The sequence below is a fragment of the Grus americana genome, chromosome 3, assembly GCF_028858705.1.
Source record: "Grus americana isolate bGruAme1 chromosome 3, bGruAme1.mat, whole genome shotgun sequence".
Lineage (NCBI taxonomy): Eukaryota > Metazoa > Chordata > Aves > Gruiformes > Gruidae > Grus > Grus americana.
Genome location: NC_072854.1, coordinates 67,645,787 through 67,657,976, shown reverse-complemented (window position 1 = coordinate 67,657,976; position 12,190 = coordinate 67,645,787). Strand labels below are relative to the sequence as shown.

The 12,190-nt window shown below is 38.4% G+C and overlaps 1 protein-coding gene across 3 annotated transcripts in view; it reads left to right on the top strand.

Annotated features, from left to right (window-relative positions):
* Positions 1 to 12,190, top strand: part of SYNJ2 (synaptojanin 2) — a 70,172-nt gene that overhangs the window by 988 nt on the left and 56,994 nt on the right. For all 3 annotated transcript variants that reach the window (XM_054819138.1, XM_054819137.1, XM_054819139.1), the window contains exon 2: positions 8,116 to 8,202. In XM_054819138.1, the coding sequence (XP_054675113.1) occupies positions 8,116 to 8,202 (87 nt within the window). The remainder of the gene's footprint in view (positions 1 to 8,115; positions 8,203 to 12,190) is intronic.

The following is a 12,190-nucleotide window of genomic DNA, read 5'->3' as shown; positions in this document are numbered from 1 at the left end:
TCCAGCATGGCTCTCCAGGCCTGCCCCCTGGCCGTGACCCCCGGTGCCCTGCCATGCATGCCGGCCCTCCCATTGCCAGCCTCTCCTCCCTGTGCGACCCCAGGCCTGATCCATGTCTGACCGGCTCTTTCTCTGCTCTGGATGCCTTTAGCCTCCTCACCAGCAGCTGGGGTGGAAGAAGCAGGAGAGGCCACCTGCCTGGTGGCTGCACAGGGCACATCTACTGTGCAAGACTTTACAGCCTTGTATGAGCCCTGCTGACTGCAGAGGAGGGTCCAGCCAAAGGGATGGGACCCACTACCTCTTGAAGAAATTTCTGTTGAGCTACATGGGGTGCTAACCACCAGTGTAGACATCCAGTTCACAGCAGAGATTGTTTTGGATGACTGACTTGAGATTTATGTCCTGTAAAGAAAACCTGTCTTCTTGCTGTGGTTCCATACCTGCTCTTGTGGTTTGCATTGTGTCTGGTTACTTGTCTGGCTCTTACTGGAGGAGCTTGAGTCTCACCTGCGGCAGTGGAAGTCATAAACGTGCTCAGGATTGTCTCATCTTGTGTTTTGATACTTGCCACCCATGAGTTAGTGCAATGGCAGACATGGAAAAATGAGGTGACTGAGAATGTAAGGTGCAAAAAGTAATGCAGGGGAACAAGTTGTGCTTGTGCGGTGTTCTTAAATTGTTTTGCGTGTAGTGCATACCTGTTCCTGCAATCATGCCACTGCTCGCAATGTTGTAGGAGTCCACATTCAAGCAGCTCAAAGGAAAAGGGGAAGACTTAAACTGTGAACTCTTTGTAGTAAGAACTGTATGTTTGTTGTAGTTTGTACAATGTCAGTCACAATGTCAGCTCAGGATCCGGGCCCACTGCGCTGAATCTTCCATGATATATGGTGGCAAGACATCTAGACTAAAATGCCTAATTTTCATGTGTTGGGGATTTTATGAATGAAGAAAGCCAAAAAGGTCTTCTGGTGGCAGCTGATTTTCATGATAGTGGATAAATTTTCACCTGTCGTGATAAAGATCTGTTATTGCCACACTGTGGGGGTTTTTTTTATTTTATTTTATTGGAATTTTACGTTGTGTGATACTTCGGGGGTTCAGTTGCTTGTTAAATTCATTGGTAATAGTGGACATTAATGTGTTACATTTTTCCAGTGTTTTTTCTGTCAACTTTCAATGAACTGATAAAGTGAAAAGTCTGGTAGTACTGAGCAGCGTTTTACTTTTTTTTCCTGATTCAAAAACCTGTTGCATTAAAACTCTTCATTGATACCAGTGGGTTTTGGTCTGTATTTCATTATACTGATAGAACTCCAAAGCAGCTCTACTGCCTAGAGCCAATGTGCATGAATAAAATTTAGAGATCAGTATTGATCTAATGACCCCAAGTCATTTGTATGACAAGTAGTTGGAAAGATTATTTGCAATCTCACTAATTAAGGGAATCATCAATTTACAATAGGTTTTTCTCCCCAGTGTTGCTATCCCCCATTTGAATTCCTATAGCTAAAAATGATTGGAGAATTTATATAGTCTGTTTTAAAATGTACGTTAGAAGAATTTTGAATAATGATCTGTATAGTGGCTAGTATAAAAGCCTGTTTGACATGCCTTTTGAAAGTCTGATGTCACCCCCTGAGATAACTGTAGTCATGCATGGTTGGTATCCAGCTCGCTCCATGTTAATAACTTTGTCATTTTATTTCATTTGGTTTGTCTTTTCCTGCCTCAGTTGGTTCCTATATTGTAGGAAGAGCTAGTTTATCTAGTTGAGCCTATTTAGTTTGTTTGTTCTGTTTAGGGAGCAAAGGACCAGAAAAGGAGGGAAAATCAGCAGTAGGTATTGTGATGGTAAATTTACAAGAATCATGAAGAGGAAGCTCCACAGCCAGGATGGTAACAGAAACAACATTAATTCTGTTTTGTTTGACTAGCCTTCAGGTTGTTAACCGTAGTGGAAGGTTAATGCTTTGTATTACGTGTGGTTTCAGATATACTAGCCCTAGGATTGTGTTAATTTGGGTTTCTCTGTCTAATTTTCCATTTCTAAAATAAAGTTTTTAAAAAATTGTGTGCCCATGGTGAGGAGGAATTATGCAACAGTGCCTTATGCGAACTTCCACGCTAAATAAAAGCAGTTTAACCTGAAGCACTTAGGTTGTACAACAGTTTATGCAGTTTTGCAATAACAGCCTCCTGTCACTAGAACTGTAGAAAGGAATAATCATGGATGGACAACGAAGGCCTGCAAGCAAATTTTAGTCATTGTTCTTTATTCTTTTTCCATAATCACCAAGTGTCTCTCTACCCTTGAACAGGCATGACATCCGCATTTTTTTGGAAGTTCAATTCCTTCTATAATGCTTTTTTACTAGAAGAAAATTAAATGTTGAATTTAACCTAGTTCAAGTGGCAGAAGGGAGTGAGAATCATCCTAGAAGAAGTGGCCTTACAAAAAAAGAAATCTAAAAAACCCCACACAGTTGTATAAACGCATTGTCTATACAGGCCATAAACCTCTGGCAAACTCATAATTAAAATAAACCCTTTCACATATGTAAATCAAAAATTTGATACTGTCTTGTGAATGGATGACTTTTTTTCCTCTCTCAGTATATTACAAAGATCATGATGACAATTTTAGTTTTAATTGATTGTATTTCAGAATTTCCTTATTGCATCTAGAGATTTAATACTTTTAACCTGAAAAATATTTGCACATTTTATATCAGTAATGGGAAAGTATTATGGAGATCTCTAATTGTGTGAGATGTCAGCAATTTATAAAATAAGCACACTCAGGCTGTAGCAGAAACTTAAGAAACTTTTGGAAAAATCAAGGAATCGGAAATCACAGCAGGCAACCTACGTACATAACCCCACATCCCTTAACTTAATCTGTATAGTGATGTAATATAAGCAGAAAAGCTTTCTGTTCTATCATAAATAATATTTTTGAAGACGGGAGTTTTTCTTCCTCTTCTCATGATGTCACCGTAGGGTGGAGGGTAAAACTCACTGTTTTGAATTTAACAGCACATTTTGCAACAGGCTTCTTTTGCCACTGCCAGCCCTGAAGTTTCAGTCTTCTCCAGAAGAATGGGTGACAGCCTGAAACAGTTCTTCAGGAATTCTCTGAACTATAGCATCAATAATTAGATTCTTTGGAAGAAACTTAGAATCATGATGGATGAATAAAAATTGTCATTGATTTAGAAGTTTTTGCTTATACAAGAGAGGGTATAGATAAAAATGCTGTTCCTACTTTTAACACATTACAATTTTAATGCTTTATAGATAGAGTGAACTGCACAAGGCAGTCACTGAACTAAACTAAGGCTATAGTGCTGAAAATATAGTTATTTAATTTTATTGTAGCAGGTAATTTCAGTGAAATGATGTCAACAGGAGTGCTCTGCTATTGAAATTCAGCCTAAAGATTTTTTTGCAAGGGCAGAGCCAAAGGGTGCACAGAATTTTTTTTTTTTTCCTAAGCACTTTGTTTCTGCAATTGCTTTTATTAAAGGATGTTACAACACCTGCTACAGTGGATCCTGAATGACCCTGGTGTTTTGAAAATACTGAAATTCAAAACTGATACAGTGTATGTTTTTGCAAATATAGCTGAAGTTTTTCCTCCAGGCTTTCACCAAAAGATCCGTGAAGTAAGCCTTTACTAGAGACAAACTTATATAGAATTAAGGTGTGTGTACACACCGCAGAGCAGTTCTGTGCCTCCTCTGTGGCCTCAGTTGGAGATATCTGCATGGTTCTCTGATGCAGCTGAGTGAAATCAGGGTATAGCCTTGCAGGGGGAGGGATGCAAAACCAAGAAGTGGGAATTATTTACCTGCGTGGTTTTTTTTTTTTTTTTTTTTACAGAATGCAGTTTCTGTATGTAGATTACTTCCACTAAAAGTTTTGTAGACATCCACAAATGGAAAAAGTTTGAACACTACTAAACTACAGAAAACTTCATAAAAAATGTCATTGGATTATTTGATTTTTTAAAAATTTAAACAAGAAGTTTTAGGAATACAGATAGAATAGGGAGATTAGCTATATAAACTAAATATCCTGGCATTAGAGTAAAAAGGAGTCATGCTGTAGGGCTCATTGTTTTGGATAGTGTATAGTGCTTGGAAATACATTCACAATACTCTTACACAACTATTGGTGTTTGATTTCCATACCCCACTCAATGGCATATTTATTCACCTAAATACAAAACTAAAGCTAATTGTAAGCAGTGAATGCACCACATGTTTGAGAGCCATACTGGTTCCTGCTGAAGTTTGGGGGATCAGCCCTAAGGAAGGGTTGAATAAAGGAAACTGCGTATGTCTGGCTCGTTCCTGCTAGCTGTTTAATTGAATTTGCAGCTTTTACAGGCAGGAAGTCACACTTGGATAGGCCATGTGGTATATGTAGTTGTATGTCTTTTCATGGTGGCTTTCTTTGGCTCTGAAATATTTTACGCCTGGAGAAATGTCACTTTTAGTTGAGTTTATTGTAGCTTAGTTTCACTGAATTATTGTGTGCCTCTTGTTTTGCAGGGGTTAAAATTTTGAGCTAACATGCCAACCTTATGTATAATTTACATCAGGAGCTTTTACATAATTGATATTAAGAAAAGTGCTTGAGGAATGCAGTGTGCAGGTCTGTAAAGCTGTTATGAACACAACACAGTTGTGGTAATTATTGCAGAAGGGCGGATACTCAATTATATGCTTAGTGGAAAGGAAAATTACTAAAAAATATTAATGGGAAGCTTTAGTGGAGTTTGGTAGTTACTATGTGTAGTGTTTAGTTACCTATAGTTATTATTAAGTAGTAAAAAAATGCACTGAGATGCACTATATATTTGCATACTTGTTTTCTAAGTAGAAAACTTTATCATGAGCTTCATCAACTTCTGTAGCAGTATTGTACATAACTATCTGTGTATGTACGTACATATCTCAAGCTGTCTGGCTTGAAAAAGGAAGGATTTTACACGTGAACAGGGTGTAGTTAAACATCCAGTCCTTGTCCTAGGTTTTCAAGCAGACTGCTCTCACTGCCTCTACATTTCAGAGTTTTTATGAAAGCAGTTGCAGAATAAAACCCCTGACTTTAGAACATTTAACAGAGAAACACGGAAATCATTTTCATGTTATCAATTGGAAAAGTGCTATGTCTCTGGACACATCTAGCTGTCAAATATTGTTGCTAAAACAGTATTTTCAATATTGTGGAAACTTGTCAGATATGGTTTATATTTCCCCTGTTTGTCAACAATCCTTCAGAGTTTCACAGTAATTTTTCCTTTTAACTCTCTTCATCCAGCAAAGGCAATAGCCCATCAGTTAGTTTTGTTCTCTGTCTAGTCACTCTCTTTCTGATTCTGGCTCTTGTGTCCTAGCACTGTTTGCAGATACTCTAGGAGATGTTTCAGACCAGTTTTGATGACAGTTATTTGGGATTTCAATAAGAAATTTTTAAGATTTATAAGTACTTCTTTTAATAATAAGGTACAAACTTGACTCGAGCCCTCTGCAATAATGTCCTTTTAAAATCACACTTCAGTCAACCATTATAAAAAGCAATACATAGAAAGGATGTTGGGGATTCCTTTTCCCTCACCCTCTCAAAAAAATAAAAAACTTGGCTGGGTGTGTCAGAATCCAGCCAGGACCTCGCAGTGCTGGAGGGATGACGCTTGTATCCTCGCTTGCGCTCTGGCGGGGCATGGAGCAAGACAGCGCTGTGGTGGCTGGAGGCTGTGAGGGATGAAGGAGAATCCCCCCAGTCACGAGGGCCCTTATGGAAGGGGGTGCAGCACACAGGAGCTGCTGCCTGAGGCCCCTGTCCTGGCCCACAAAAATGGTGGTGGTCGCAGTGCATCTCAGGAGTTCTTGCAACACTCCCTTCCAGGCAGCTCTGCCGGTACTGATGTGCCCTGACTGATGCTACTGTGCAGGCAAAGGTTCTGTCAAATGGCCTGCCCAGAATGACGGAGTGTTTCTGTACCAGTACTGGCAAAACGCAGCTATTTGTGTGTTTGGAAAAGTCCTGTGTCAGGAGCCGATGTGCGTGTGATGCTGCAGGCTTGACCTTGGAAACTTTGGTGGCTTCTGTACGTGCCAGTGTCAGGTGCTTCTTGCAGTTAGTGGCATGAATTATGTTGCTTATTTCCATGCTGAAATACATTCTGTTACTTTGGATCATGCTCTTACCGGACACTTTAACAGCCAGCTTTCTAGCCCGTAATTCTGTTTTGAAGAGTATCATCGTGCTTTCAAGGTGCCTTTTAAATGCCTTCAGGTTGTGCCTAGCCTGCAAGTTTGCAAGCTCCTGCATCAGTCTGAGATCTGAATTATGTTGCTGTTTCTGTCATTCTCTATTTCTTCCTAAAGGTGGAATATTTGGAGCAAGAATTTTGTTTATGGATTTTCCTTTTTATTTTAAAGGGAACAAGGATAAGCTTTTAAGGCAGAGAACAGATTTAATAAAAAAGTCAGTATGTTGTTGCTGCTCTTTTCTACTTAGTGAAGATGCCATGGAAAGTGATACATCACTTTTTTAACCGCTTTTTTTTTTAATATATAAGGAAGGCTTGACAGGGAGTCTTTTTTTAAAAAAATGAAACATTGTTATAGTCTATCAACTATTTTTTGCTAAAGTTTTTTGTGAAATACCAGAAAACTGAGCTTCCAGAGTCTCAGCTCTTACAGGTGCTGTTACTGAATATTTAAATTGTTACTGTCCAGAGGTTTACATTACCCAATAAAATTCCTTTATCCTCTTTCTGTTGCTTCTGTTTTGTTTCACTGGTGTGTGTGGTATCAACATTTTACTGGTTTCTCCTGATTCACTCAGTGTTTCTAAGAAAGTAGAATAGAGAAGTTGTGAAAGTCTGAGAGTAAACATAAAATTAAGAAAAAACTAACAAGTCTTCCTTATTTGTTACGGGTGCAAAAATTGAGACAAACATCTTTTGATTTCCTTTGGGGGTTTCCTCTGCTAAGGAATTTTGTGAGTGGAATTGTCCTTCCTTTCACTTCAAAATGTCAGCGATATATGGGATATTTATTTGTTTTCCATGCTTCTCACTGAGCTACTTGCCTCTTGAGGTTTATAAAGAGAAGTCTGTTGCTTTCTTTTCTGTTCTGTCACCCATTGCAGGCAGTTCAGTTTGTCCTTTATATGCTCGGAGGTTTCAGATTTTTTTTAACTGCTGAAGTTTATTAGGAGCATAAGATTGTAAAGTATTTGCTAACCTCTAAAAGTACCATGTTGCTGTTTTATCTGTGGTTCAAGAAGTAAATGGACATTTGAGGGTCACAGCCTGTTTTCCTCATTCATAAGGCTAACCTTATTCCTCATTGGGAAATATATACAAAATGCAGCCTTATTCAGGTTTTACTTTAAAGTAGCCAGTGACAAGCTTGGGCCGTGTTCTGGCTTAATACCTAAATGTTTAGTCTGTGCCCGTTCAACTCAGATGTTGCAGAAATACACAAATGTAACATCAGCATCTGACCCTTTATTTATTTGTTTTTAATCAGTGGATTCTTACTTCACTAAAATACAGGTTAAATTCCTCTTGAAATCAACTTCTGATGTTCTGTCTACATCAAATTATGTTATCTTGTGTAAAATAATTCTAATTCTGTCTGAAATTAGACTGTGAGAATCTGGAAGCAGAAACCATCTCTTTTTGCACATCAAGAAGAGATATGTTATATTTTAGCTTATGGCCAGACAGATAGTATTTTTGTTCTTATTTTAGAACGGTGTAAAGTTTATATGTTCCTGTATATTCCTTTACTTACTCTGAAACTGATGTGGCATCTGTACCATAGAACAAGAACATTACTAACGATCATGTCGTTTGGAAAGGTAGTGAGTGCCCTTCTTTCTTCTAGGGTGGTGTGTGGAGAGGCTGTGCATTTTGTCCCATCACTTTTTAATCACTGCATTCTTACAGCATTTTAACCCTACCTTTGTACCGTTTTTCTTTATGGAGCGAAATCAACCGGGAAGCGTTGGTGTAAGCCATAGCAATCTGAAAATTTTATGAAGACTGGAAAACTAAGGTTTGCTGCCTTTTGTTTTGTTTCTCAGCTCCTGAAGAAAAGGATGCGATTAAAGGACAATATGAAAAGCTCATGGATGCTTATGGCTGCTTAGGAGAGCTTCAGCTTAAATGTGGTAAGTGACCATCTGTATGACTGAGATTATAAAATGCCCAGACTGCTAAAAGACAACAACAAGTGGCTAAAGTTGTCCAGTTCCTTAACTTGTGAGAGCTAATTGCACCTGGTTATGTACAGTCTAGAAAAGATCTTTTTCTGTGCTGTGCCAAAAGCATATCAGTAAATGATAGTCTAAGAATTTTGGATTTTTTTCTCACTTTTGTTTTGTCTGTCATTCTTAGCTGCCTGAAGATAATTGCCATTTTTTTCCCCTACCGCATTTGTCCAAGGCAAGCTATGATTTCTTACCTTTTTTTGAAGGATCATGTTTAAACACTGATTAATCATAGTTTTCTGAGACTGCAGTACTCCAGATTTCCAGTCCTTGCTATAATGCCCAAATGCCTTTAACTGGGTAATGTGCATGGATAAGGATTTGCAGAAGCAGGTCTTTAACTTCAACTAGTATAGTAAAGAATATTTATTGTCATTGCTGTAATTTTCTGTACGGTTCGGGAATCTTGTTTTAGCAAAGGACTTGCTATTACACTGCCTACAGGAATGTTAATGGAAATAGCATGTTTTAGGAAGAGAACTGCAGTCATTGATTTGAAGGTAATAGTACCTTACACTGCAGACTTCAAATTCACTGATGAAAAAGGTGCATTAAACCAAAAAGCACTATATGCCTTGTTCCCATGGTCTTCTTACAGTAAGCCTTAATTTTGACTTGGAGGAATCACAAGACTGTTTTCCATATAACTCAATGCTGGATCAAAGAATCTGCCAAAGGCAGTGGTGGTGTGAGCACTGATGTATTTAGACCGGTAGATATGTCTTTTTATAGCCCTCTTACCATTTTATGACTTGAGTAATATGACTTGAGATTGATCTGAAGAGGTGACTGCATTCTGAAAGATTTCTCTGTCATAATTTAAAACTGTAGGCCCATCTAGTATTTTCAAATGAATGTGGACTTTTTGTTTGTTTCTTGTGGAGTTAATTAGGCATTTCTATGGAGATTAGTATCAATTTGTTAATGTAATTAAGAATGGAGGGCTTGTGATTAGTTTTTCTTGGCACTTGGACCTGTTTTTCTTCACAGGAGTCTAATGAATCCTGTTGTAATAGTAAAGGAATGTAGCTATTGAATTCAAGCTCTTCAGGCTACATGAGAGGATAGTTTCTTGTATGCAATAGGAACTAAATATATCCAGTTTCAGTCTTGATATTAAAAGGTGAATGATTTCAAATGAGGTGTGAAATATTCTCAGCCTTATTTATTCTCTTCCATCCTTTTATTTCTGTGTTTCCTGTGTCCTTAATTGTTTTTGAACAACACCTGCTTAACTTCAGTGCCCTTAAAGTGTGAGGTTTTTTCTCTCTGAGCTTTGTCACTGCACCTCTGTCTTGTTTTAGCATTAAATTACAAGTCCTGGTGCAGGACTTCCTTTGGAAGGGATTGGTAAAAGATTTATTGGTAATTGGATTAAAAAGTTAACTACTGGAGGCAAACTTCTAACTGTGATTGAGTGAAAAGTCAGGATGATCATGCTGTAATGGTAAGCAAAGGTAAGCAAACATTTTCTGCTGCTGAATATGTTTAAAAAAGCAAAGATGATTGCATGTCTGCTATCTCACCATTCAAGAAGTAGCCCAGGTTTTTTTCACAGTCTCAGTTAGATCTTCCATCTTGCATATAAGTAAGTTCCATCCCTTTAGCTGTTGCTTACATAAAAGATTAACACTAGAAAGGAGTACAATGTAACTTTAAAAAAAAAATATATAATGTATTCTAGCAGCTGCAAACAAGGGCATAATTGGCCAGCTCTTCACTGAGCATCAGTGATCACATAGACTTTGTTCAGGAGTATCAGTATATTTTTTTTCTTAGTACTGGAAGCCTGCAGACTGTAAGTACTAAATTGACTGAAAATATTTGTGAGAGTACATTCCACTGGGATATTAAAAGAGTATATTTGTAGAGCAGAAGGGGAGACTTTTTTTCAAGACATGAAAGATGTCTCTGAGCACTTTAATTAATCTGTAAATATCGCTACTCAGGAATCCAAATAAATCACGCTGTATGCCTGCCAAAGTAGATCGTGTTTTTCACAAGAAAGTAGATGAAATATGTGAAACTGACTCACAAAGTTAATGTTTCCTACCAGTAATAACATTCACTTCTATGTGCTTATGTCTGTTAACATGACTCACTAAGCTCTTCTGCTTTCTTTTATGAGATGGATGGCAGCAGAATGAATTGTACAGTGTTTCTGAGCTGTATCTCAGCCAAGATGTTGCTGCCAAAGAAGATGTAGCAGTGGCAAATACATCTTAAGAAAAGTGTTAAAAGAGCTGGCTTTGCAGCGTTTGGTTTAGACGCTGTGATGTCAGGAAGGAGTACATATATAATGTAGTATTTTGACACCATCACCACATAGGTTGTTTAGTTTAATACAGCTGCTGTACTGGGAGAGGCACTCTGAATTCATTTGACTGTGTATATACCCTTGCTCTGTACATGCATGTTGTGTAGTTGAAAGGAGGAAGTTTCAAAGGCAAAAAGGGCAACTAAGTACCTGTTCTTTTGAACATTTCCTAATACATAATTGTATTTAGAAGAGGGAGAAAGAGTGTTTTTGAGACTAAAACTGTAGTTTGGAAAATCTTGGTTCTTTTCATAACTCTGCTATAGATTTCCTTGGAGATTTTCAGCTAGTTGCTTAGAATTGGCTCCTCTGCTGTGTTCTCTTGCTAATTTTGAAGGCAGATGAGAGGCAAAAATACCTTGCAAATTGTTTTTCAGTGGACTATAAAGTGAAGTGGAGGTATATGTGGAGCGGAGATGGAACAGGCTGAGGGAACATAAGGCAATGGCATGACTGTTGGAATGGAGAAAGAGCAAAGACTGGAGCGAATTCATTTTTAAAAGGAAAAGGCAGTCTTGAGTGAAATATTTACAGTTAAGAAGAACAAAATAAGAACTGTATATCCCCTCCTTTTAACTGCAGCTCATAACAGGCAACTCTGAGTCATTCCATAAACTGCAGGGGAAACAATTGCCTTGAGTCATGTAGACAGGTTAAATACAGAAACTGCAGCTTATTATTGTAGGGTGTGACGTACCAGAACTGTGTTTCCTGTTCAACTTGGATTAAGGCTTTTGGTTTCACGAGAGCTTTTGAATAAATGGATGCAAGTTATTTTTGTCTTGTTTCTATGCCAAGTATTCGCCATCCTCTACGTCCCTTGTGCAACCTGATAAAAGGGCATTCAGCACATATCGGCGTGAGCAAAACATTTCTTACGTTTCTTCGAAAGCGTTCTTTACAGTGAAGTGTGGTGATTTGTAGCTGTGATGGGGCAAAATAATGATCTTGGTCACAATGCATGAACATTTATACCCATTGATCTGAGATCAAAATTTGATGCATAAGCTTTGAAAGATTTTTTTTTTCTTTAGTACTTTCACTGTAAGAGAGGATGAGATTTGTGACCACCTGAGGAACTTGAATATACATAAGTCTATGGGACCTGACAAAGTACATTCCAGAGTCCTGAGGGAATGGGCTGATGTAGTTGCCAAGCCATTCTCCATGATGCTTGAAAAGTCATGGTAGTCAGGTGAAGTCCCCGGTGACTGGAAAAAGGGAAACATTGCACCCATTTTTAAAAAGGGTAGAAAGGAGGACCCTGGGAACTACCAATGTGTCAGCATCACCTGTGTGCCAGGGAAGCTCATGGAACAGATCCTCCTAAAAGCTAAGCTAAGACACATGGAGGACATGGAGGTGATTTGAGACAGCCTTCACCACAGGCAGGTCCTGCCTGACCAACCTAGTGGCCTTCCATGATGGAGTGACTACATCAGCAGACAAGGGAAGAGCTGCAGATGTCATCTATCTGGACTTCTGTAAGGACTTTGACACAGTCCTCCAGAACATCCTCCTCTCTAAATTGGAGAGATATGGATTTGATGGGTAGACTGTTCGTTGGATGAG